This window comes from Equus asinus, chromosome 2 (assembly GCF_041296235.1).
Source record: "Equus asinus isolate D_3611 breed Donkey chromosome 2, EquAss-T2T_v2, whole genome shotgun sequence".
Lineage (NCBI taxonomy): Eukaryota > Metazoa > Chordata > Mammalia > Perissodactyla > Equidae > Equus > Equus asinus.
In genome coordinates this window covers 128,286,547-128,313,613 of record NC_091791.1, presented here as the reverse complement: position 1 = coordinate 128,313,613, position 27,067 = coordinate 128,286,547, and the positions used below count along the sequence as shown (strand labels likewise).

The following is a 27,067-nucleotide window of genomic DNA, read 5'->3' as shown; positions in this document are numbered from 1 at the left end:
AAAACAGACTTTGCAGAATTATTTCTAAGAAGTCATGGGACAACCAAAGAGCAATGACAAAATGACAACCACGAACCCTTGGAGAAGGGAAAATCTCATTTCCAAAACTGCCACACTGTATTAATAAAAATGCTGAGGTCTCACCAAAAGATTATGAGACATATAAAGAAGTAACAAAGGATGGACATGGGAAAATAAAAAACAGCAATAAATAAAAATTGTCCCTGATGAAGCCCAGATGTTGGACTTACTAGGCAAAGACTTTTTCTCAGCTATTTTAAATATTTTCAAACAATTAAAAGAAAGTATAACAAAGATGCCTTAACAATGGAGAATATCAGTAAAGAGATAGAAATTGTAAAAACTACTAAAATTTCAATGTTGGAAAATATATTGACTAAAACGAAAAATTCATTACAGGGGTTCAAGTGAAGCCATGAGCAAGTAGAAAAATCAGAAATTTGAAGATTGATCAATTGAGATGATCCAATCTAAGAAATAGGAAAAGAAATGAAGAAAAAGGAACAGAGCTGGAGAGGCCTGTAGGACATCACCAAACACATAACATATGTATATAATAGGAGTTTGGCAGTTCCTCAACCAGTTAAACACAGTGACCATATGACACAGCAACTCAACTCCTAGGTATACACCAAAGAGAAGTGAAAACATACGTCCTCAGAAAATCTTGTATTTAAATACTCATAACATTATTCATATAGCCAAAAAAGAGAAACAACACAAATGTCTATCAACATATGAATGGATAAACAAAATGTGTTATGTCTATGCGATGGACTATGACTCACCCATAAAAAGGTATGGAGTACTGATACATGCTGCAAAAAGGATGAACCTTGAAAGAACTAGGTGAAAGAAGTCAGACACAAAAGAATACAGAGCATATAATTCCATTTATATGAAATACATGGAATACATAATTCCATATATACAAAAAGCAGATTGGCGGTTGCCAGGGGCTAGGGGGAGGGGAGAATGAGAAGTGGTTGCTAAATGGTTATGAGGTTGTCTTTTGGAATGAAAACATGAAAATGTTTTGAAAGTAGACAGAGGTAGTTGCATAACATTGTGAATGTTCTCAATGCCACTTAACTATACACTTTAAAAAGTTACTTTTATGTTATGTGAATTTCACCTCAAAAAAATATTGTAAAAAAGGAAGAAAAAGAAGGCAGAAAAACATAAAGGAAATAAGGAACATGTGGGATTAATAGGAAATATTACAAGAAGATACACTTATACTAAGCCATATCAGGAATCTCATGAAATGTAAATGGTACTAGCATCCCAATTAAAGGTTAAACATGGTGATATTACATAAAAAAATCAAGACTCAACCATAAACTGTCCACATGTACTTCTTTAAATATAAAGAAAAAAGCTAAAAGTAAAATGATGGAAAAAGATATCTTGCTAATACTAGACACAAGAAAGAGTGGCTACATTAATATCAGACAATGTAGATTTTGGAGTAAAGAATATTATCAAGAAAAAGAGGGAGGGAAAGCACATCAGTATAATGGCGGAGTGAACTTGCCTGGGATACTCTCCCCTCCAACATACAACAAAAAGGGAAAAACCATACTGCAACAAAAGATATCCTAACAACAAAAAACCTCAGAGAGACATGCAGCCACATGATGGAGTGAGGAGAGGCCAGAGCCTCCCCTCAGAGGAGCTGGAACAGGGTAAGAGACAATTTCGCTCCCTCTCCTAAAGGCTGCAATCACTGCCAGGGGAGAATCCATGAAGGAAGGAGAGGGGGAGGGGTTGCTCATTTGTGGGAACACCCAGGATTCCCTAGGGTCCTTGCAGGCTACAGTGAAGCCCTCGAAGGGGGAAAAAGCTTTCAGGAGGCATGACATCATCAAGCCAAGACCCCAGGAGACCAGATAGTGAGAGCTGATTGAAAAGGCCCAGAGTGTACACAGGAGAAAGTGCCCCTCCCCTGACCTGACTGCACCATCTTGGCTGTAGGCAAAGGGCTCAGAATACCAGGCTCTAGACCCCAACCAAGTGGCCATAGGCTGTAACTGCAACCGAATAATATCAGAATTAGAAAAAGCCAACCTTCCAACATCAGGCACAACATCAAATCTCCAAACCAGAGAGAAAACGACAAGCACCCAGAACTCAGTCCTGAGGACACAGAAATATGTAAGCTAAACGACAATGAATTCAAAATAGCAATCATCAAAAAACTCAGTAAGGTAAAAGTGAATATAGAGAAAATTCAACTTTAGGAGCTACTTTACAAAAGAGATTGCAACTATAAAGAAGAATAAATCAGAAATACTAGAGATGAAAGACACGATGGAAGAGATAAAACAAAATACGGATTCCCTGAGTGCTCCTGTGGATACAAAAGAGTAGCGAATCAGCGTAACTGAAGATAGACATGCTGAAATGCTCCAGAGGAGACAGAACTAAGACTAAAAAGAAATGAAGAAAGTCTCCAAGAAATATCCAACTCACTGAGGAAATGCAACATAAGAATTACAGGTATTGCAGGAGATGAAGAGAAGGAGAATGGAGAAGAAAGCATGCTCAAAGACATAACAGCAGAGAAATTCCCAAATCTACAGAAAGAGAGGGAACTGTGTGTGGAGGAAGCTCCCAGATCTCCTAGATTTATCAATGGAAAAAGACCTACTGCAAGGCACATAGTAGTAAAACTGGCAAAAAGAAATGACAAAGAAAGAAGACTGAGGGCAGCAAGGCAGAAGAAAATAACCTACAAAGGAACCCCTATCAGGCTTTCAGCAGATTTCTCTGCAGGAAACCTACAAGCAGGGGCCAGCCTGGTGGCACAGTGGTTAAGCTCGCATGTTGCGCTTCTCGGTGGCCCAGGGTTCGCCAATTCGGATCCCAGGTGCAGACATAGCACCACTTGGCATGCCATGGTGTGGTAGGCGGCCCACATATAAAGTGGAGGAAGATGGGCAGGGATGTAAGCTCAGGGCCAGTCTTCCTCAGTAAAAAGAGGACGATTGGCAGAAGTTAGCTTACGGATAATTTTCCTCAAAAAAAACAAACAAACAAACAAACCTTACAAGCTAGGAGAAAAGGAAACAATATATTCAAAACTTTAAAAGACAAGGATCTTCACCCAAGAATACTCTATCCAGCAAAAATATCCTTCAAATATGAGGGAGAAATTAAATCTTTCCCATACAAACAAAAGCTAAGGGACCTCATAGCCACGAGACACACCCTACAAGAAATCCTCAAGAAGGCCCTCATACCTGAAAAAAGAAAAAAAGGCAGAAAGGGGTCACAAAACACAGAGTAGGGAGACAAACAGACAGTAGAACCAGAATACGATAGCAAATAGTCGGTTTAGACTATGAATCGGTTTAGACTATGGAAATAAGAGGACAACAGAAAACAGACTCTTATAAACGAGATTCTGAACACAAACTTCAAGGTAGCCACTAAACAAAAAAGCAGAACAGAGATACAAAAAATAAATAAGGAAAAAACAAAGAAACACATCATAAAAAACTACATAATTCAATGGGTAGACCAAAACACACAGGGCAAGAAACAAAGGAAATGCAGAAAATGAGTGATATAATGACAGCATTAAGACCTCATACATCAATAATCACCCTCAATGTAAACAGACTGAACTCTCCAATAACAGGCACAGAGTGGTGAGATGGATTAAACAAAAAGATCCAACAATTACCTGCCTCCAGGAAAGACACCTCAGCTCCAATGACAAACAGAGGCTCAGAGTGAAGGGGTGGAAGACGATACTCCAAGCTAATGGCAAACAAAAGAAAGCAGGTGTGGCAATACTTATATCAGACAAAGTAGACTTCAAGATAAGGCAGGTAAAGAGAGACAAAGAGGGACAATATATAGTGATCAAAGGGACACTCCATCAAGAAGAAATAACGCTTATAAATATCTATGCACCCAACACAGGAGCACCAAACACAGGAGCACCAAAGTTCATAAAGCAACTATTAACAAACCTAAAACAAGATATTAAAAATAACACAATAATACTAGAGGACCTCCACACCCCACTCACATCAATGGATAGATTATCCAGACAGAAAATCGACAAGGAAACAGTGGAATTAAATGAAAAGCTTACCCAGTTGGACTTGACAGACATATATAGAACATTCCTTCCAAACATTGCAGAATACACATTCTTCTCAAGTGCACAGGGAACATTCTCAAGGATAGACCATATGTTGGGAAACAAGGCAAGCCTCTATAAATTTTTAAAAATTGAAATAATAACAAGCATCTTCTCTGATCATAATGCTATAAAGCAAGAAGTTAATTACAAGAAAAAAGCTGAGAAAAGGACAAAGATGTGGAGACTAAACAACATGCTATTGAACAAGTAATAAATCACTGAAGGAATTAAAGGAGAAATCAAACAATATCTGGAGACAAATGAAAATGATAACATACCGCACCAACTCATAGGAGATGCAGCAAAAGGCATATTACGAGGGAAATTCATCACAATACAGGCTCACCTTAAGAAACAAGAAAAATCCCAAATAAGCAATCTCAAATCACATCTAACTGAATTAGAAAAAGAAGAACAAAGCCCAAAGTCAACAGAAGGAGAGAAATAATAAAAATCAGAACAGAAATAAATGCTATTGAAACAAAAACGGCAGTAGAAAGGATCAATGAAACAAAGAGCTGGTTCTTTGTGAAGATAAATAAAACCGACAAATCCATAGCCAGATTACAAAGAAAAAAAGAGAGAAAGCTCCCATAAAATCAGAAATGAAAGAGCAGAAATAATAACAGACTCCACAAAAATACAATGGAATGTAGGAGAATACTAAGAAAAACTATACGCCAACATAACGGATAACCTAGAGGAAATGGATAAATTCTTAGACTCTTATAACCTCCCACAGCTGAGTCAAGAAGAAACAGACAATCTGAATAGACCAGTGACAAGCAAAGAGATTGAAACAGCAATCAAAAGCATCCCAAAGAATAAAACCCCAGGACCAGATGGCTTTCCTGGGGAATTCTACCCAACTTTCAGAGCGGACTTAATACCTATCCTTCTCAAGGTATTCCAAAAAATTAGGGAAGATGGAACGCTTCCTAACACATTCTACAAGGCCAACATGACTCTGATACCAAAACCCGACAAGGACAGCACAAAAAAGGAGAACTACAGGCCAATATTGCTGATGAACATAGATGCAAAAAAATCTCAACAAAATTTTGGCAACACGAATTCAGCAATACATCAAAAGGATCATACGTCCCGATCAAGTGGGATTCATACCAGGGACACAGGGATGGTTCAACATCTGCAAATCAATCAATGTGATACACCACATCAACAAACTGAGAAATAAAAACCACTTGATCATCTCAATAGATGCAGAGAAAGCATTTGACAAGATCCAACAGACATTTATGATAAAAACTATTAACAAAATGGGGATAGAAGGAAATTACCTCAACATAATAAAGGCTACATATGACAAACCCATAGCCAACATCATACTCAATGGGCAAACACTTAGTGCCATCCCCCTGAGAATAGGAACAAGACAAGGATGCCCCCTATCACCACCCTTATTCAACACAGTACTGGAGGTTTTGGCCAGAGCAATTAGGCAAGAGAAAGGAATAAAAGGAATCCAAATAGGGAGGGAAGAAGTGAAACTTTCGCTGTTTGGTGACGACATGATCTTACACATAGAAAACTCCAAAAAATCCATTGGAAAAGTAATAGAAATAATTAACAGCTACAGTAAAGTTGCAGGGTACACAGTCAACTTAGAAAAATCACTTGCTTTTCTATACTCCCATAATGAACTTACAGAAAGAGAACTCAAGAATATGGTTCTATTTGCAATCACAACTTAAAGAATAAAGTACCAAGGAATAAATTTAACCAAGGAGGTGAAGGACTTATACAATGAAAACTATAAGACATTACTGAGAGAAACTGATGAGGACTTAAAGAGATGTAAAGAGATTCCTTGCTCATGCATCAGAAGAATAAACATAGCTAAAATGTCCACACTACCCAACACAATCTACAGATTCAATGCAATCCCTATCAGAATCCCAATGACATTCTTCACAGAAATAGAGCAAAGAATATTAAAATTCATACAGGGCTATCAAAGACCCCAAATTGCTATGGCAATCCTGAGAAAAAAGAACAAAGCTGGAGGTATCACAATCCAATGTTTGGATAAAGAAGGTATGGTATATATATACAATGGAATACTATTCAGCCAGTAAAAAAGACAAATTCACCCCATTTGCAATAACATGGAAGGACCTAGAGGGAATTATGCTAAGTGAAATAAGCCAGTCTGAGAAAAACAAACACCAGATGCTTTAACTCATATGTGGAATACAAACAAGTACTGTGACAAAGAAAACAGTTCAGTGGTTACCAGGGGATGGGGGATCAACACAGGGGGTGAAGGGGAGCATTTATGTGGTCAAAGTCGAGAAATAATGTACAACTGAAATCTCACATTGATGTAAGCTATTATGAACTCAATAAAAAATTCAAAAAAAAAGTTAGGAAAAGACGAAAAAAAAGAAAGAAAGAGAGGGCTATTTCATAATGAAAAAAGAGCCAATTAATCAAAAGCAAGCACCTATAATCATAAATGTGTATGCACCAACAAGAGAAGTTCACACACAAGATGCAAAACCTGACAGAACTTAAAGGAGTAATGGACAAATCTACAAGTATAGCTGAAGGTTATCAAGACCTCTCTCTCTCTCAAGAATTGATAGAATAAGTGGACAGAAAATCGTAAAGGACGTACTGGACTTCAACACCACTATCACCCAAATTAACGAGATTGATGCATATAAAACATTCCACCCAATAAGAGCTGAATACACATTTTCTTAAGTGCATATGAGAATACTTACCAGGAAAGACCATATTCAATATATTCAAAAGGATTCCAGTCACAAATGTAATATCCAACCACAAGATAATTAAATTACAAATCAATAACAGATAGGATCTAAATATTTGTAAACTAAATAACACACATCTAAGTTTCTTTGAATCTTCTTTGAACCCATGTTCAAAGAATTCATGAATTCACTCCATTCAATTCAAATCAAAGAATAAATCAAGAGAGAAATCAACAAACATTTTGAACTAGACGAAAATGAAAACACAACATATCAGAATTTGTGAGATGTCACTAAAGCTGTACTTAGGGGAGAATTTATAGCACTAAATGACTTTATCAGAAAAGAAGAAAGGTCTCAAATCAATGACCACAGATACCACACTAAGAAACTAAAACAGAACAAATTTGGGGCTGGTCCCGTGGCAGAGTGGTTAAGTTCGCGCGCTCCACTGCAGGCGGCCCAGTGTTTCGTTGGTTTGAATCCTGGGCACGGACATGGCGCTGTTCATCAAACCACGCTGAGGCAACGTCCCACATGCCACAACTAGAAGGACCCACAACGAAGAATACACAACTATGCTATGTACCTGGGGGCTTTGGGGAGAAAAAGGGGAAAAAATAAAATCTTAAAAAAAAAGGAGGTGAGTGGAGCAAAATGGCGGGGTGAGCTGACCCGGGATTCTCTCCCCTCCAAAATACAACAAAAGATTGGAAGAACTGAATTTCAGAGAATAAACATAATGCCAGCTCGTTAGAGACCTACTATACCAAGAAGGAGGAGATCATAAACCTAGCTTTACCCCTTCAGAGGCACCGGAAAGGTAGGAGAGAACATTGCTCCCTCCCCTAGAGTCTGCGATCGCTGCGGCGCGGGTCAGGAAGGAGCGGCGGAGGGGCCACACGACCGGGGGATCATCCAGGACTCCTGCCGCTGATTCAGTGGAGACCCGCTGACAGGGGGAAAGCTTCCGTCCACGGGGACCCTATAAATCAAGGGCCTTGGGAGACCAGAGAACAGAACTGATCTGAACCCAGACCGGCGCGTGTGAGTAACAGCCCCTCCCCCCTAACAAAGCCAGTGGGCGCAGCCATCTTGCCCCAAAGGCGGAGAGCTAACACGCTGCTCTCGACCCCCATCTAGTGGCGACAGGCTGTAACTGCAACTGAATTCTACCACCATGAGAAAAAACTGCTCCTCTACCATCCAGCAATTTATAAAAGCCCCAGACCAGAAGGAAAACAATAAAAACACAGAATTAAGTCCTGAGGACTTGGAATTAGGTAAACTAAGTGATAATGAATTCAGAGCAGCTATAATCAAAAAACTCAATGAGGTAGAGAGAAAGATAGAGAAACAAGCCGAGTTCTGGAGTTACTTCACAAAAGAGATTGAAATCATAAAGAAGAATCAAACAGAATTACTTGAGATGAAAAACACAATAGACCAGATAAAACAGAATACGGATTCCCTGAATGCCCGTGTAGACAACCTAGAGGAGCAAATCAGCATAATCGAGGACAGACAGGCTGAATGGCGCCAGACAGAGGAAGAAAGAGAACTAAGAATTAAAAAAAATGAGGAAAATCTCCGAGAGATAATGGATTCAATGAGGAGTAAGAACATAAGGATCATAGGAATTCCCGAGAATATGGAAAAGGAAAATGGAGCAGAAAGTGTGCTTAACGAAATTATTGAAGAGAACTTCCCAAATCTAGGGATCAATGGAGAAATGTGTGTAGAGGAGGGTTTTAGATCTCCTAGATATGTCAATGTAAAAAGACCCACCGCAAGGCACATAATAGTAAAGTTGGCACATAGGAATGATAAGGAAAGAATACTCAGGGAAGTAAGAAAAAAAAAGAGAATAACCTATAAAGGAGCCCCTATCAGACTGGCAGCGGATTTCTCTACAGAAACCCTACAAGCTAGGAGAGAATGGAGTGATATATTCAAAGCTTTAAAGGATAAAAACCTTCAGCCAAGAATCCTCTATCCAGCAAGAATTTCCTTCAGATATGAGGGAGAAATTAAATCTTTTCCAGACAAACAAAAGTTAAGGAAATTTGTAACTAAAAGCCCTCCATTACAAGAAATCCTCAAGAAGGCTCTCATACTTGAAAAAAGAAAAAAGGGAGAAAGGGGACACAATCCACAGACTAGGGAGACCGATGGATAGAACCAGAACAGGATAGCAAATATTCAACTATAGCATTGGGGTAAAAATAAGGAAACTACCAAAACAAGGACAATCTTAGCACTCTAACTACAAATTAATAAGACGAGTTGGAATAAAAAATGAAAATAATTATTTAGGAGGGGAAGAGCAAAGGGTCTAAATCAGTATTAGTCGAGTAAGTAAGAGACCACCAGAGAATAGACTATATTATACACGAGATTCTAAATACAAACTTCAAGGTAGACACTAAAATAAAGTACAGAACAGAGTCACAAATCATAAATAAGGAAAAATCTAAGAAACCCAGCATAAGAAATTGCAGTATTAAATGGGTAGTCTAAAGCACACAGGAAAAGAAACACAGGAAAACAAGATAATGAGCGACAGATTGACAGCATTAAGTCCACATGCATCAATAATCACTCTCAACGTGAACGGATTGAACTCTCCAATAAAAAGACACAGAGAGGCAAAATGGATTAAAGAACAAGATCCAACAATTTGTTGCCTCCAGGAAACACACCTCAGCCCCAAGGAGAAACACAGACTCAGGGTGAAGGGGTGGAGGACAATACTTCAAGCAAATAGCAAGGAAAAAAAGGCAGGTGTTGCAATTCTCATATCAGACCATGTGGATTTCAAAATAAGACAGGTAAAGAGAGACACAGAGGGACAATATATAATGATCAAAGGGACACTTCATCAAGAAGAAATAATGCTTATAAATATCTATGCACCAAACACAGGAGCACCAAGATTCATAAAGCAACTATTAACAGACCTAAAGGAAGATGTTAAAAACAACACAATAATAGTAGGGGACCTCAACACCCCACTCACATCAATGGACAGATCATCCAGATAGAAAATCAACAAGGAAATAGTGGAGCTGAATGAAAAACTAAAACAATTGGACGTAATACACATATATAGATCACTCCACCCTGAAGGAGCTGAATACACACTCTTCTCAAGTGCACATGGAACATTCTCTAGGATAGACCATATGTTGGGAAACAAGGCAAGCCTCTACAAATTTAAAAAAATTGGAATAATAACAAGCATCTTCTCAGATCATAGTGCTATAAGGCTAGAAATTAATTACAAGAAAAAAGCTGAGAAAGGGACAAAGATGTGGAGACTAAACAACACACTACTGAACAAGCAATGGATCATTGAAGAAATTAAAGAAGAAATAAAAAAATACCTGGAAACAAATGAAATTGATAGCATGCCATACCAACTCATATGGGATACAGCAAAAGCTGTATTAAGAGGAAAATTCATCATAATACAGGCACCTCTTAACAAACAAGAAAAATCCCAAATAAGCAACCTTAAAGCACACCTAACTGAACTAGAGAAAAAAGAACAAATGAAGCCCAAAGTCAGCAGAAGGAGAGAAATAATAAAAACCAGAGCAGAAATAAATACTATTGAAACGAAAAAGGCAGTAGAAAGGATCAATGAGACAAAGAGCTGGTTTTTTGAGAAGATAAATAAAATTGACAAACCACTAGCCAGACTTACAAAGAAAAAAAGGGAGAAAGCTCAAATAAACTCAGAAATGAGCGAGGAGAAATAACAACAGACTATGCAGAAATACAACAGATTATAAGAGAATACTACAAAAAACTATATGCCAACAGAATGGATAACCTAGAGTAAATGGATAAATTCCTGGACTCCTACAATCTCCCAAAGCTCACTCAAGAAGAGGCAGACAATTTGAACAGACCAATCACAAGGAAAGAGATTGAAACAGCAATCAGAAACATCCCAAAGAATAAAACCCCAGGACCAGATGGCTTTCCTCGGGAATTCTACCAAACTTTCAGAGTGGACTTAATACCTATCCTTTTCAAGCTATTCCAAAAAATTAGGGAAGATGGAACACTTCCTAACACATTCTATGAGGCCAACATCACGCTGATACCAAAACCTGACAAGGACACCGCGAAAAAAGAGAACTACAGGCCAATATCACTGATCAACATAGATGCAAAAATTCTAAACAAAATTTTGGCAACCAGAATTCAGCAATTCATCAAAAGAATCATACATCAGGATCAGGTGGGATTCATACCAGGGACACAGGGATGGTTCAACATCCGCAAATCAATCAACGTGATACACCACATCAACAAACTGAGGAATAAAAACCACATGATCATCAATAGAAGGCATTTGACAAGATCCAACAGCCATTTATGATAAAAACTCTGAACAAAATGGGCATAGAAGGAAACTACCTCAACATAATAAAGGCCATATACGACAAACCCATAGCCAACATCATACTCAATGGGCAAAAACTGAACCCCATCCCCCTGAAAACAGGAACAAAACAAGGATGCCCTCTATCACCACTCTTATTTAACATAGTGCTGGAGGTCCTGGCCAGAGCAATCAGGTAAGAAAAAGGAATAAAAGGAATCCAAATAGGGAGGGAAGAAGTGAAACTCTCACTGTTTGCAGACGACATGATCTTATATATAGAAAACCCCAAAGAATCCATCAGAAAACTTTTAGAAGTAATCAACAACTACAGCAAAGTTGCAGGGTATAAAATCAATTTGCATAAATCAGTAGCATTTCTATACTCCAGTAATGAACCAACAGAAAAAGAACTCAAGAATACAATACCATTCACAATTGCAACAAAAAGAATAAAATACCTTGGGGTAAATTTAACTAAGGAAGTGAAGGACCTATATAATGAAAATTACAAGGCCTTTCTGAGAGAATTAGATGACGACATAAGGAGATGGAAAGACATTCCATGTACATGGTTGGAAGAATAAACATAGTTAAAATGTCCATTCTACCCAAAGCAATCTACAGTTTCAACGCCATCCCAATCAGAATCCCAATGACATTCTTTACAGAATTAGAACAAAGAATCCTAGAATTTATATGGGGCAACAAAAGACCCCGAATTGCTAAAGCAATCCTGAGAAAGAAGAACAAAACGGGAGGCATCACAATCCCTGACTTCAAAACATACTACAAAGCTACAGTAATCAAAACAGCATGTTACTGGTACAAAAACAGGTGCACAGATCAATGGAACAGAATTGAAAGTCCAGAAATAAAACCACACATCTATGGACAGCTTATCTTTGACAAAGGAGCTGAGGGCATACAATGGAGAAAAGAAAGTCTTTTCAACAAATGGTGCTGGGAAAACTGGAAAGCCAGATGTAAAAGAATGAAAATTGACCATTCTTTTTCACCATTCACCAAAATAAACTCAAAATGGATTAAAGACCTAAAGGTGAGACCTGAAACCATAAGGCTTCTGGAAGAAAACGTAGGCAGTACACTCTTTGACATCAGTATTAAAAGGATCTTTTCGGACACCATGCCTTCTCAGAGAAGGGAAACAATAGAAAGAATAAACAAATGGGACTTCATCAGATTAAAGACCTTTTTCAAGGCAAATGAAAACAGGATTGAAACAAAAAAACAACCCACTAACTGGGAAAAAATATTTGCAAGTCATATATCTGACAAAGGCTTAATATCCTTAATATATAAAGAACTCTCGCAACTCAATCACAAAACATCAAACAACCCAATCAAAAAATGGGCTGGAGACATGAACAGACATTTCTCCAAAGAAGATATACTGATGACCAATAGGCACATGAAAAGATGCTCATCATCGCTGATCATCAGGGAAATGCAAATCAAAACTACACTAAGATATCACCTTACACCCGTTATAATGACAAAAATATCTAAAACTAATAGCAACAAATGTTGGAGAGGTTGCGGAGAAAAAGGAACCCTCATACACTGCTGTATGCTGGGAATGCAAACTGGTGCAGCCACTATGGAAAACAGTATGGAGATTCCTCAAAAAACTAGAAATAGAACTACCATACGATCCAGCCATCCCACTACTGGGTATTTATCCAAAGAGCCTGAAGTCAGCAATCCCAAAAGTCCTGTGCACCCCAATGTTTATTGCAGCACTGTTTACAATAGCCAAGACGTGGAAGCAACCTAAGTGCCCATCAACAGACGAACGGATAAAGAAGATGTGGTACATATATACAATGGAATACTACTCAGCTGCAAAACAGAACAAAATCATTCCATTTGCAATAACATGGATGGACCTTGAGAGAATTATGTTAAGTGAAATAAGCCAGCGAGAGAAAGATAATCTGTGTATGACTCCACTCATATGAGGAATTTAAAACTATGGACCAAGAACAGTTTAGTGGATACCAGGGGAAAGGTGGGGTGGGGGTTGGGCACAAAGGGTGAAGTGGTGCACTTACAACATGACTGACAAACATTAATGTACAATTGAAATTTCACAAGATTGTAACCTATCAATAACTCAATAAAAAAATATATTAGGAGAAAAAAAATCTTAAAAAAAAATTAAAACAAAATTAAAAAAAAGAACAAATTAAATGTAATATAAGCCAAAAAATAATAAAGATCAAAGCTGAAATTAATGAAATATGAAAGACCAAAATAACAACAACAAAATCCATGAAACCAAAAGCTGGTGCTTGTATAATAAGGGAATATTGCATAAAACACTATTCCAATAAATTTTAGAACTTAGATTAAGCAACTTCCTAGAAAGACACTAAAAGTACCATAACTTACTCAAGAAGAAATAGGTAACATGAATAACTGTATCTACTCTAAAAATTGAAACTTTGTTTAAAATCTTCCTGCAAAGAAAACACCAGGCCCAGATTGCTTCATTAATAAATTCTAATATTGATAGTAGAAAAAAACTACCCGTTCTACACAACTCTTCCAAAAATATAACAGAAGACTTCCCAACTCACTCTCAAGAGGCCAGAATTATCCTGATACAACAACAACAAAAAGATATTAAAGAAAACAATATTTCTCATGACCACAGATGCAAAAATTCTAAAAACAAATTTAGCAAACCAAACCCAGCAATACATTAAAGGATAATACATCATGACCCAAGCAGTGTTCATCCCAGGAATGCTGGGCTGGTTTACCATTATTCCAAAATCCATCAATATAATTCACCATATTAACAAACTATATTTTTTAAACCATATGACCATCTCAAAAGACACAGAAAAAGCATTTGACAAAATCCAACATCCATTTCTCACAAAAACTCTAAACAAGATAGGAATAAAAGGATATGGCCTCTATCTAATAAAGAGTATCTACGCAAAACCAACAGCTACCATCATACTTAATGTTTAAAGACTGAATGCTTTCCCCCAGTACAAGGATGTTGCTTTCACCACTTCTATTCAACATTATACTGGAGTAGCCAGTGAAACCTGCAAGGAAAAAAAGAATTCCATATTGGAAAGAAGGAAATAAAACTGTCTTTTTATTCACAAACATAATTTCCTATATGGAAAAGCCAATGGAAACCACAAAAAAAACTATCAGAACTAATATTTGCATCTAGCCAGGTTGTAAAATACAAAATCAATATACCAATATCAACTGTTTTTATACTCTAGGAACAAACGAAAATTTTTAAACACCACTTATAAAGGAATCAAAAAAATACTGAGATACATCTTACCAAAGATGTGAAAGATGTGTACATTAAAAACAACAAAATACTGCTGAGAGAAATTAAAGATCTTAATAAATGAAGAAATAAATTTGGTTATGGGTCAGATGACTTAATATTGTTACCACGTCAATTCTCCCCAAATTGAACTACAGATTCAACACTGTCCCAATCAAAGTCCCAAAAAGCTTTTATAAGAAAACTGACAATCTAGTTCTAAAATTCCTACGGAGATGCCAAGAACTTAGAAGACCCAAACAACTCTGCAAAAGAAGAACAAAACTGGAGGGTCAATACTACCTAATTTCAAAATTATAAAGCTACACAATGAAACTAATGTGGCATTGCCATAAAGACAGACAAACAGATCAATTAAACAGAAGACAGAATCCAGAAATGAGCCCACATATATATGGACAAATAATTTTTTGATGATTTTTTAACAAAGACATCAAGGCAACAAGGTAAAGACAATACAGTCTTTCAACAAAAGGTGCTGTAAAAAGTGGATATTTATAGGTAAACATTTGATCTATACCTCCCACCATACACAAAAACGAACTCAAAATGTATCACAGACCTAAATGCAAAATCTGAAATAATAAAAGCAATGGAAAAAAACATAGGAGAAAATCTTTGCAACGATGGGTTAGGCAAATTTTCTTAAATATGACACCAAAAGCACAATTCATAAAAGAAAAAAATGGCTAAAATGAACTTCATCAAAATTTAAAATTCTGGGGCAGGCCCAGTGGCATAGTGGTTAAGTTCATGTGCTTGGCTTCAGAGGCCCAGAGTTCACAGGTTCAGATCCCAGGCGTGGACATACACATCGCTCATCAAGCCATGCTGTGGTGGCATCTCACATACAAAACAGAGAAAGACTGGTAAAGATGTAAAGACTGGTAAAGCTCAGCGGCAATCTTCCTCAAGCAAAAAGAAGAAAAATCTTCCTCACAAAAAAAGAAAAAAAAATTAAATTCTGCCCTTCAAAAGGTACTTTTAACAGAGGGTTAAAACTGGGAGAAATTTCACCAAGAAGTAAAAGATGAAAGATATACAGTGAAAACTATAAGACATTAATGAAAGAAACTGAACAAGACAAATATATGGAAAGATATTCTGTCCTCAAGGATTGCAAGAATTAATATTGTTAAAATCTCCATACTACCCAAAGGAATCTACAGATTTAATGCAATTCCTATCAAAATGGCATTTTTCACAGAAACAGAAAAAACAATCCTAAAATTTGTATGGAGCCACAAAAGACCCCAAATAGCCAAAGCAATCTTGAGAAAGATGAACAAAGCTGGAGGCATCACACTTCTGATTTCAAACTATAATAAAAATCAACAGTAATCAAAACAGTATGGTATTGGCATGAAAACAGACATATAATCAATGAAAAAAAATGGAGCACCCAGAAATAAACCCATGCATATATGGTCAATTATTTGACGACAAAGGAGCCAAGAATACACAATGGGGAAAGGATAGTCTTTTCAATAAATGGTGCTGGGAAAACTGGGCAGTCACATGCAAAAGATGGAAACTGGACTTCTATCTTACACCACACACACAAAAAATCAACTCAAATGGATTAAAGTCTTGAATGTAAGATCTGAAACCATAAACTCCTAGAAGAAAATTCAGGGGGTACGATATCAGTCTTGGATTTTTCAGATTTGACACCAAAAGCAATGGCAACAAAAGCAAAATAAACAAGTGGCACTACATCAACCTAAAAAGCTTCTGCACAGCAAAGGAATCATCAATAAAATGAAAAGGCAACCTAACAAATGAGAAAAAATATTTACAAATCATATAACTCATAAGGGGTTAACATCCAAAATATATAAAGAATTCATACAAGTCAATAGCAAAAAAACAAACAACCTGATTACAAAATGGGCAGAGGAACTGAATAGACATTTTTCCATAAAAGACCTACAGATGGCCAAGAGGTGCACGGAAAGGTACTCAACATCACTAATCATCAGGGAAATGCAAATTAAAACCACAGTGAGATACAACCTCGCACCTGCTAGAAGGGCTTTCATCCAAAAGACAAAAAAAAAATTGTTAGCAAGGATGTAAAAAAAAGGGAACGCTTGTGCACTGTTGGTGGGAATGTAAATCGGCACAGCCACTATGAAAAACAGAATGGAGGTTCCTCAAAAAATTAAAAAATAGATCATACAATCCAGCAGTTCCACTCTGAATATCTATCTGAAGGAAATGAAATCACTATCTCAAAGAGATTTCTGCACCTCCCATGTTCACTGCAGCATTATTCATAATAGCTAAGATATGGAGACCTAAGTGTGCGTTGACAGATGAAGAAATGAAAACGATGTGGTATGTATCTAAAATGGAATATTATTCAGTCATAAAAAAAGATGGAAATCTTGCCATTTGAGACAACATGGATAGACCTTGAGGGCATTATGCTAAGTGAGATAAGTCAGACAGAAAAAGATAAATACTATACAATCTCACTTATATGTGGAATCTAAAAAAATTGAACTCACAGAAACAGAGAGAAGATTGGTGGTTGCAGGAGGGGGGAACAGGTGAAGGTGATCAAAAGGTATAAACTTTCAGTTAATAAGATAAATAAGTTCTGGGGATGTAACGTGCAGTATGATGACTACAGTACTGTATTATAGGGGGCCGGCTCCGTGGCCAAGTGGTTAAGTTCACATGCTCTGCTTCGGAGGCCCAGGGTTTTGCCAGTTTGGATCCTGGGTGCACACATGGCATCACCCAGTAAGCCATGCTGAGGCGGCGTCCCACATAGCACAACCAGAAGGACCTACAACTAGAATAAACAACTATGTACTAGGGGTTTTGGGGAGAAGAAGAAAAAAAGAAGACTGGCAAGAGATGTCAGCTCAGGTGCCAATCTTTAAAAAAAAAAAAAAAAGTACTGTATTCTATATTTGAAAGTTACTGAGACAGTAAATCTTAAAAGTTCTCATCTCAAGAAAAAAAATTTGTAATTCTATCAAGTGATGGATGTTGAATAAACTTATTGTGGTAATCATTTCACAATATAAACATATATTAAACCATTATGTTGTATGCCTTAAACTAATACAATGTTATACATCAATTATATCTCGAGAAAATTTTTTAATTCTGCTCTTCAAAAGGTATTACTAAGAGAGGGTTAAATCTGGGAGAAAATGTGTGCAAAATATGTATGTGATAAAGGATTTGCACCCAGCATACACAAAGAACTCTCAAAATGCAACAATAAGAAAACCCAGTAACAAGTTTAGCAATAGATTCTGACAGACACTTAGCCAAAGCAGATATAATGACGACAAATAAACACGTGAAAAGGTGTTCACGTCATTAGTCACTATAGAATTAAAACCACAATGAGATATCACCATATACTTATTAGAAAGGCTAAAATTAAAAAGAGTGACTATACTGAGGGTTAGCAAGGATATGGAGTAAATGGAACTGTTATACACTGCTTGGTGGAAATATAAAATGGCATGTACAATCACTTTGGAAAGTTTGGGAGTTTCTTAAAAAGTTAAACATACACTTTTCACCTAGGAAAAAATTCCACTGCTAGGTATTTACCCAAGAAAAAAGAAAGTGTACATCCACACAAAGACTTACATACAGCTTTAAGTGTAACAGCCCCAAACTGGAACAACCCAAATGTCCATCAACAGGTGAATGGACAAAGAGTGGTATACCCATACAATGGATACTATCTTAGCAAAAGGAATGAATTATTGACACACACAACATGGATGAATCTCAAAATAATTATACTGAGTGAGAGAAGTCAAACATAAAAGAGTATATACTATATGATTCCATTTATACAAAATTGTAGGGAAAAAAACTAATCTATAGTGACAGAAAACACTTAAGTGGTTTCTTGTAGATAAGTGGGCTGGAAGGCGTGTGAGAGAGGGATTACAAAGAGATATGAGGAAACTTCTGGAATAAAAGATATGTTCAGTATCTCGACTTCGGTAGTGGTTTATAATGAGTATATATACAGGTCAAAATTTATCAAATTATACACTTTAAATATGTGTAATTTACTATAGCTCAATTATACCTCACAAAAATCTCTCTTAAACAAAATACTAAGAAATATTACCTTTTTCTTTCAGCTCTAAAACAAAAATAATACATTCTCTTTCCTTGCTACCCTTGATAGTACTACTTCTAAAACATTACAAAACTAAAAATTTTTCCCATATTTTACACATTTTCAAAAGTGAACCCTTGGAATTTCTACGCTAGACACAGATGTTAAGTTTGCAAAGACAGAAATATACTGACAAGAATATTTTCCCCAACCACCTACTTCCACAACCCGGTTACTGGGAGTCTTGCCCCTGGTATAACCCCCTTTACAAGGGTATACATATGACTCCAATGATCTTTCTTTTGCATCACTATGACCCAAAGACATCCTTTGAAAAAAATATTGCCACTGTCACACTCAATCTTCCACATTGCCTTTTCTGCTTTCCCATCTTCCGGTTTTCCTTGATAACTAAAAATGATGCCTATACCTCTTGTTTAGTTTCATTTTCTCACATCTACCAAATTTTAATTTTTTAAGATATGTTTAAGAGTAAGAAAACTATTTCTACACACTTACCTCAAGTACTGGTCCAGCTCCAAGAATAATCTGTTCTACACCACTGGCAAATCCTTTCTGACTGAGAGCAGTAAGGTGATGAATAAGAAAGTTTGTGCTTTGAGTCTTCCCGGAACCACTCTCTCCAGAAATCACAATACACTGATTCTTTTTGCGCTGAAGCATAGCATGATAAGCTACATCAGCCACAGCATAAATGTGCGGCTCAAGTTTTCCCAGTTGGTGGTTATCATACATTTTGACATATTTGGGGTTATAAATAGGAAGAAACTTGAATGGGTTAATAACTATTAGAATACTGCCAACATACGTATAAATTTTTTCATGCTTAAAGCGATATCGTAGATTTTCTAAGAGAGTTTTCTCATTCAAATCAGGTAAACTACATAAATCATCAAAGTCTTTCTGTTGAGGCTGTGGAAGAAAACCCCGTTCCATCATCCTGCGACGTTCTTCTGTTACCCGGAGCCATGACTGAAGACTACCATAATGGATTGATCCATCAAGGTTTTTTTCTCTCAGAAGAAAGCGGTAGTCCTCTCCACTCAGGCGATTTTCCAGAGCCATTCGGGGCCACAACATCATTCGCTGAACTGGACAGTCTGTTGGATTGAGTATCCATTCTTCTCCACCAAATTCCTTTACTTCTGCTAGTACGTAACATTTTGTTTTGTCAAGATTAAGCCTGTTTATGAGAGATTCAATCACCTCAGCAGCTGTGGAGTTTTTTCTGGCAGGAATTGGACAGTAGATTGTCCCTTCTGAAATTGTCCCAGGATATATACGTAATGTATGTTCGTTATCCTCAAAGCGTCGTCTTCCTCCATCATTTATATTCATATTGGATCCTGTCCCATCAGCATGGATAGTACGTGTTCAAGACTGTGCAAACCATTTTCGTGGCAAAAGAACTGTAATATAAAAGATGCGAAACATTTAGAAGTCATATTAGACAATCATTGCTTTCCGATGCTCAAGAAAGGCAGGATTAACAATCATGTTGATTACATCTTTTAGAACACAAAATCCTAACTCTTCTCTCAGTATAGGAACAGTCTTGAAAACAGTCTCATTGAGACCACGTAGCATTACATTTTATTGTGCAGATCTGAAAACCTTCTAAAATAGCAACTTACCAAAAAATTTTTTCAATGTTTTATTAACAATTCAAAATCCAAAGAGTACAAAGAATTTATTTTGCCCCCTACTATCTCAAATGTTTCTAAAAGTACTTGGGATCATAATCAAGTTCTTTTTTTATATTTAAAGAGCCTCAGTGAAGACTGGATTAAGATGGACAGAATAAACACACAAATCTAATCACCCTGGACCCAAAAGCTCTCATACTTAAAAAAATCAAGAAAGAATGCCACCAACGGAGTAAAAATTTTGTGAAATTAAAAACAGTAAGAAGATGAGATCAGATAAACAGAAATTAAACTAGTTGAAGTTATAACTAAGATAACAATGAGAGAAACCTGCCAAAGAACAGACATATTTTCAAGGACTTCTGGCTCTCACTCTCCACTTTCCCCAAGGTGAAGAGGTAAGGGAGGCAACAAAAAGATCCTGCCCCCGGCTTGCTGAACAAAGCTGACAAAATCATAAACTAGGCACCATTATAAATTTTATTCAACCTTCCCTTGTCCTTCAATCCCACCTTTTTATCTAACCTTATTTCATTCCTTACAGTATTCTGCATATTCTTCCAATCTTCTCCAACCTCACATACCACACCTCTAGAAGAATGATTTCAACTTTTATACCTCACTGAGAAAATAGTAACTTCCTTTAAATGACTTTTCCAACTCAAAATGTATTCCTATTTTCATCTCATCTCTGTTCTTCCATTCCTGTCAAGAGAGAAAATATGTCCCACATCCTTTCCAGGGCTAATAAAACCCATTTCTTATCATCTCCATCAGTAACCTGCCCCATCGAAAAACCACCGTCATGAGTTAGCAATCTTTCCCTTTTTACTTATTTCATCCTTTAACATATAAAGATGCGGTTATTAAAAAAAAAAAAAGAAAAATACCTTCATTTACTTCTCTCTCATACTATTACATATTTGTCAAAGTCCTCTAATGAAGAAACTTTGTTTTTCATCTTTTTCCTAGACGACGTTTTAAACACAGAGAATATTACAGAACATATAAAAAGCAGCCATATATCTATCATCCAAATTCAACAAGTTTGAAAACTGCTATAATTCCCCCACATCATTTTAAAATCAAATAAAAAATATCAGAGATATAGTTAAAGCTTCTTCCATTGCTCTGCAGAGGTAATCACTATCCTGAGGCTGGTATTATTCCCATACATGTTTTTATATTTTTATTATATATGTGGGTCTCCCTAAACTATATATAGTACAGTTTCAGTTTTGTAAGCTTTAAAAAAAATGGTATCATACTATATTTAATAGTCTGCATCTCACTTTAACTTAATATTGTCTTTTCTATGTATAAATGGTGATGTATGTAAAGTTCATTAACTGCCAAATAATATGCCATTGTATGTAGATTCATTAATCGAAACAAATGCACCCTCTGGTGGGGGATGTTGATAACAGGGGTGGCTATGCATGTGGTGGGGGCCGGCAGGGAGTATATGGCAAGTCTCTGTACCTTCCACTCAATTTTGCTGTGAACCTAAAAATGCTCTAAAAAATACAGGATTTATTTTTTAAATCCCTTTGTATGATTACACCACAATTTATCAATCTACTGTCCTTTTACTGAACACCTAGAATGTTTCCAATAGAACACTATTAAAACAATGCCGTAATTCTAATACATGTCTCTTCAGGTGCCTTTGCTAGAATTTCTCTGAGCTTTACACCTAGGAGGGGAATTGCTGGGCTTTAAGCCTCTTCAAATTTACTAGATGGGGCCGAGCCGGCCCTGTGGCCAAGTAGTTAAGTTCACGCACTCCAATTCAGCGACCCAGGGTTTCACTGGTTCAGATCCTGGGCACAGGCAGGGTACCGCTCGTCAGGCCACACTGAGTCAGTCCCACGTGCCACAACTAGAAGAACCCACAACTAAAAAATATACAACTATGTACTGGGAGGATTTGGGGAGAAAAAGCAAAAAGAAAAAAAATTTACTAGACATTAACAAAATGTCCTCCAAAATAGGTGTACCAACTGATTATTTCAGTCAGTATAACAAGAGCTCACATTTCTCTGCCTCCTTACCAAAAGTTAGTATTGTCAGACTTGATTTTCTGCCTCTATAAGTGTAAAAAGCTATCTTATTACTTTAATTTGCATTTACCTGATTACTAGTGAGGATAAGCAACTCTTATTTGCCATTTGAGCTAAGTTGCTTATTCATTTTCCCTTTTTGAGTTGTCTTTTCCTAATTGGTTTGAATGAGTTTTTCATATATCCTGGATATTCATCAATTTTCAGTTGAATGTGTGACAAACATCACCTACCAATCAGCGGCTTATCTTTCTATTTTGTTTACACTGCCCTTTGTTATAGAGAAGTTTTTCTCTCTTTTTTTGAGGGTTTTTTTTTTCTTTTAGATTTTTTTTTCTCCCCAAAGTGCCCCCAGTACACAGTTATATATTTTCAGTTGTGGGTCCTTCTAGTTGTGGCATGTGGGATGCCACCACAGCATGGCTTGATGAGCGATGCCATGTCCACGCCCAGGATCCGAACTGGCGAAACCCTGGGCCGCCAAAGTGGAGCACTCGAACTTAACCACTCAGCCACGGGGTCAGCTTTCAAAGATTTTATTTCTAGTAGTCAAATTTATCAATCCTTTAAAGGTTATAAATTATTTCTTTTTTAATAAACAACATTAACAACAAGTGGAGTTAACTCTTATTGTGTGTTTATTTGTACTGTCATTTTTCTAAGCATTTCACATGGATTATTTAATTTAATCCTCACAATTCCTTCTTGCAGGCTGTTTTTATCATCCTCCTCCTCATTTTACAAATGAGAAAACACAAAAAGATTATGTAACTTGCCCAAAGTCATAACTAGAATGTGAGAAAGTTTTGATTTGAAGCAGGCAATCTGGTTCTAATGGCTCTGTAAGTATTATCTCCTGGTATAGTTTTTAAAAATCCTTCCTTATCTTGAGGACATAAAGTTATTATCCTATATTTTCTTCTAAAAGGCCTAAGTTTTGCTTTTCTCATTTACATCTTTTTAATAAATATAAAATTTATTTTCATGTATGCTGTGAGACATGGCTCTCAACTATTTTCACATCAATTCAGATCAGTAATTGAACCAGCACCACAATGAAGAACCTACTCTTTCCCAACTGATTTATAATGCTATATTCATCATGTGGCAAATTCCATATAAATATCAATCTGTTCTGGGCTCTGTACTCTGTTCCACTAGTCTGTCTGTCTATCCCTGAGCCTGTCTTAATTATTATAGCTCTGTAATTTTTGAATCTCAATTTGTTTCTTTAATGTTACTCTAGCCATTTACTCTACTATGAGAATCTTATGATCAGCACATCAATTCTCATGAAAAAAACTTTCGGCATTTTGATAGACAGTGCATTGATTTGAAAGATTAATACTGGAAAAATCTGACATGCTATTGACTCCCCATTTGTGAATACCACGTTGTTGTTGTTTTTAAATTACACTATTTTTCACTTCTAAGGTTTGTCATTTTCATATCCACCAGTTCTTTTTTCTACTGATTTAAATTTCATAATTGTTTTAATTTAAGGGATACTACTCCTTCACTTATCTCCTTGAAAATCCTAAATATATAATTTGATATTTTTCAGACTAACATTATGATGTCATCCAGAGTGAACTGCTCTTCTGATTGCTTTCATATCTTTCTCAGAATTAGATGGCCTAATTTGTTTCAGAATTTACATTTACAGGTGCACTTTTTTTTTTTTTTTTTTTTTGGTGAGGAAGATTGGCCCTGAGCTAACACCCGTTGCCAGTCTTCCTCTTTTTGCTTGAGGAAGACTGTCCTGAGCTAACATCTGTGCCAATCTTCCTCTATTTTATATGTAGGATGCCACCACAGCATGGCTTGACAAGCAGTGTGTCGGTCCAATCCTGGGATCCGAACTCATAAACCCCTGGCTGCAGAAGCGGAGAACATGAACTTAACCACTATGCCACTGGGCTGGCACCCAGGTGCACTTTTTGATGGAAGATATTTTTTTTGTTTTTCATACATTTATCAAGAACCTACTATTTCCTACTTTTTTGTAAAACAATTGAAATACCATTAATTGCATCTTGAAAAACTAAGAATTTTTAGTATTACTGGTCAGTGTCCAATTTCCCCAATTATCTTATAAATATTTTTCTTACAGTTGATCCATTCAAATCAGGAGATCTGTCATGCAGTAACAGTGAAGATATGCTCTGAGCTGGCAGGTTCCTAGTTGTAAAGCCATGTTTGTGTCCTCCTGAATCCTTAGGTATAGGTTTCATATACTGTGGCCTACGGCAGCAGTCAGCAGCAAAACTACTCCTTACAGTCAAGCAGGCTCTGCCCTGCACTACTGCAAGAGACACATTGCCTAACTACAGTCTGATCTCTAAAGATGTACAATACGGCAGCCCTAGAACTAATCTCAGAAATATGTTTTTCAACAGAGTAAACCCTACCTATCCTGACCCGTGGTTTCCAACAAGGAGCCCAATTCCAATGACACCTCCTCATTAGCTCAAAGAAGCCAAAACCTCAGCTGCTTTACATGCAGGTTTGCAGCCATAGCCCCACTCATTGCTTTGTGTTCTATTACCTGAGATACGTAAATGTTTATCTTTTTTGAGCCCCATTATGTCAGTTTGGTTTTCTATTTTCCTTACTTTATCAATCATTGCTTTATGTTTGGAAAAAATGGATTGCCTCAAAATAGCACTCACAAATCCATCTTGACAGCAAGCCATGAGCATTTATCACAATCTTCTGGAAAACGTTTTTAAAAATATACATTTCTAGGCCCAATAATGGTTCTGAGGTTGGGAAACATAGGCAATTCTCTTGTTGCTGGTCTACAGAATAGTATTTGGGAATCAGTGGTCTGTATTTCTACTCTCCACTCCCTCACCACTCGTCCCACATAGTGAGCTACTGCCAATGTGCTCGGAAAATGTCACCAGTTAGCATAAAGTTGCCAAATCCAAAGCCCTCTTCTCTCAATCTTCATCTTAACATCCCATACTACAGCATTTGATTAAGGTGGCCATCTTCTCAATCTTGAAACTGCCCTCACAAAAGAATTATTTTTCTTATAATCTTCCTGATAGGCTCGATCTTTTTTTTTATTCACTCTTACAGCTCTTTTTCCACTACCTCAACTTAAAAATAAAAATATTCCCCCAGTTTCCGGTCTCAACCCAGCGCTTTTTTATCTGAATGATTTTACCTAGTCCTCTACCTATAATTCATGCCATTATCTATTATCCATGGATGCTTCTGCACTACAGTGGCAGAACTGAGCACCTGTGGCAGAAACCATATGATCCACAAACATATGTGGCCCTTAAAAGAAAAAGTTGGTCAACCTCTATTCTAGGCTAATTACTAAAAAAGAGGAAAAAAATATAACTTCCCAACTAGCATAGTAAAAAAGTGGAATGATAAAAAACAGTCAATTCAAAAGAAGGCAAGAAATGGGGGTGGGGGTGAGAACAGATGGGACAAACGGAAAGCAAACTAAATAAATCAGCAACTGTATTAAGTGTAAATGCTCCAGTTAAAAAACAAAGATCGTCAGACCAGATTTTTAAAATCCAACTACATGCTGTCTTCAATAGACACATACCTACAGTATAAGGGTACAAAATCTGAAAGTAAAAAAATAGAAGATATCTCATGTAAATTCTAACAAAAATAAAGTTGGTATAATCAAAATAATATCAAGCAAAATAGAAAAAGAAAGTTAGGTTAAATACCTCTTAGGACCCTTTTAGCTCTTACATACTACAATTGTAGGTTTAGGCCTGAAACAAAGGTCTCTGGATACCACTGGTGACCCTGAAAAGCAGGAAACTGAAAGAACTATAAGAAGTTAAGGAGGAAGTGATAGTTTGGCAAGTAAGCAGACTAAGCAGTTAATCAAATCTGCAAGAAAGAAAAGGAGTGTGAATGAAATTTTTATTAACTAGAGGGCTTGGGAGCACATCTTTCAGTTATAAATAGAAGCAAGCAGAAAAGTAAAAAAGGAAAGGTCTAAGTGGTGAGCTAAAGTTCTTTGGTAAACAAGACTAAATGAGACTTAGGTCAAAAGTGGACGGGTACCTCTCCCAGAAAGAAAAAAAGACACTATATCTCTCTTTTGAAAGAATTAAAAAAAAAAAAAGAAGATGGGCTGATGGGCTGAGAAACAGCTTTACATAAGACATGACAAGAGTGCATGTCAGCTGATCATCACTAGACAGGATGTAGGAGCCCACTTTTACCTACAGTAAGTCAATGCCTGGTAAAAGCCAAACTGGGTGCTGAAAGAAGAAATATTTTGTAGTATATCAATTGAAGAAAAGGTAATGGAAGAAATGAGGTATCAGATGACACACTGTAGCACTGGGACATGGACAGCTATCAGTTTAGTCTGCCCTAATATCTGCTTTGGTAGGTAATCTACACCTTCTTCTGATGAAAGTGCTGTGTTTTCCTTTGAAGAATTACTTCTCCTCTCCTGTGATTTGACACAGTTTGAATGGACTGACCTCATCCCCTAGTCACGGGGGAAGCTGGTATTAGCTGTGACCCAGGCCAGTCAATCAGTTTATTCCATTCCCCCTAGGAACAGTA

The 27,067-nt window shown here is 36.8% G+C and overlaps 1 protein-coding gene across 14 annotated transcripts in view; it reads right to left on the bottom strand.

Annotated features, from left to right (window-relative positions):
• The window catches only part of MYO9A (myosin IXA), a 289,527-nt gene that overhangs the window by 221,855 nt on the left and 40,605 nt on the right, over nucleotides 1-27,067 (bottom strand). For all 14 annotated transcript variants that reach the window (XR_011498480.1, XM_070498757.1, XM_014849679.3 and 11 more), the window contains one exon: nucleotides 19,294-20,204. Coding sequence is in view for 13 of the 14 variants with exons in the window: in XM_070498757.1 (XP_070354858.1) it covers nucleotides 19,294-20,133 (840 nt within the window). In the remaining variant the exon portion in view is untranslated. The remainder of the gene's footprint in view (nucleotides 1-19,293; nucleotides 20,205-27,067) is intronic.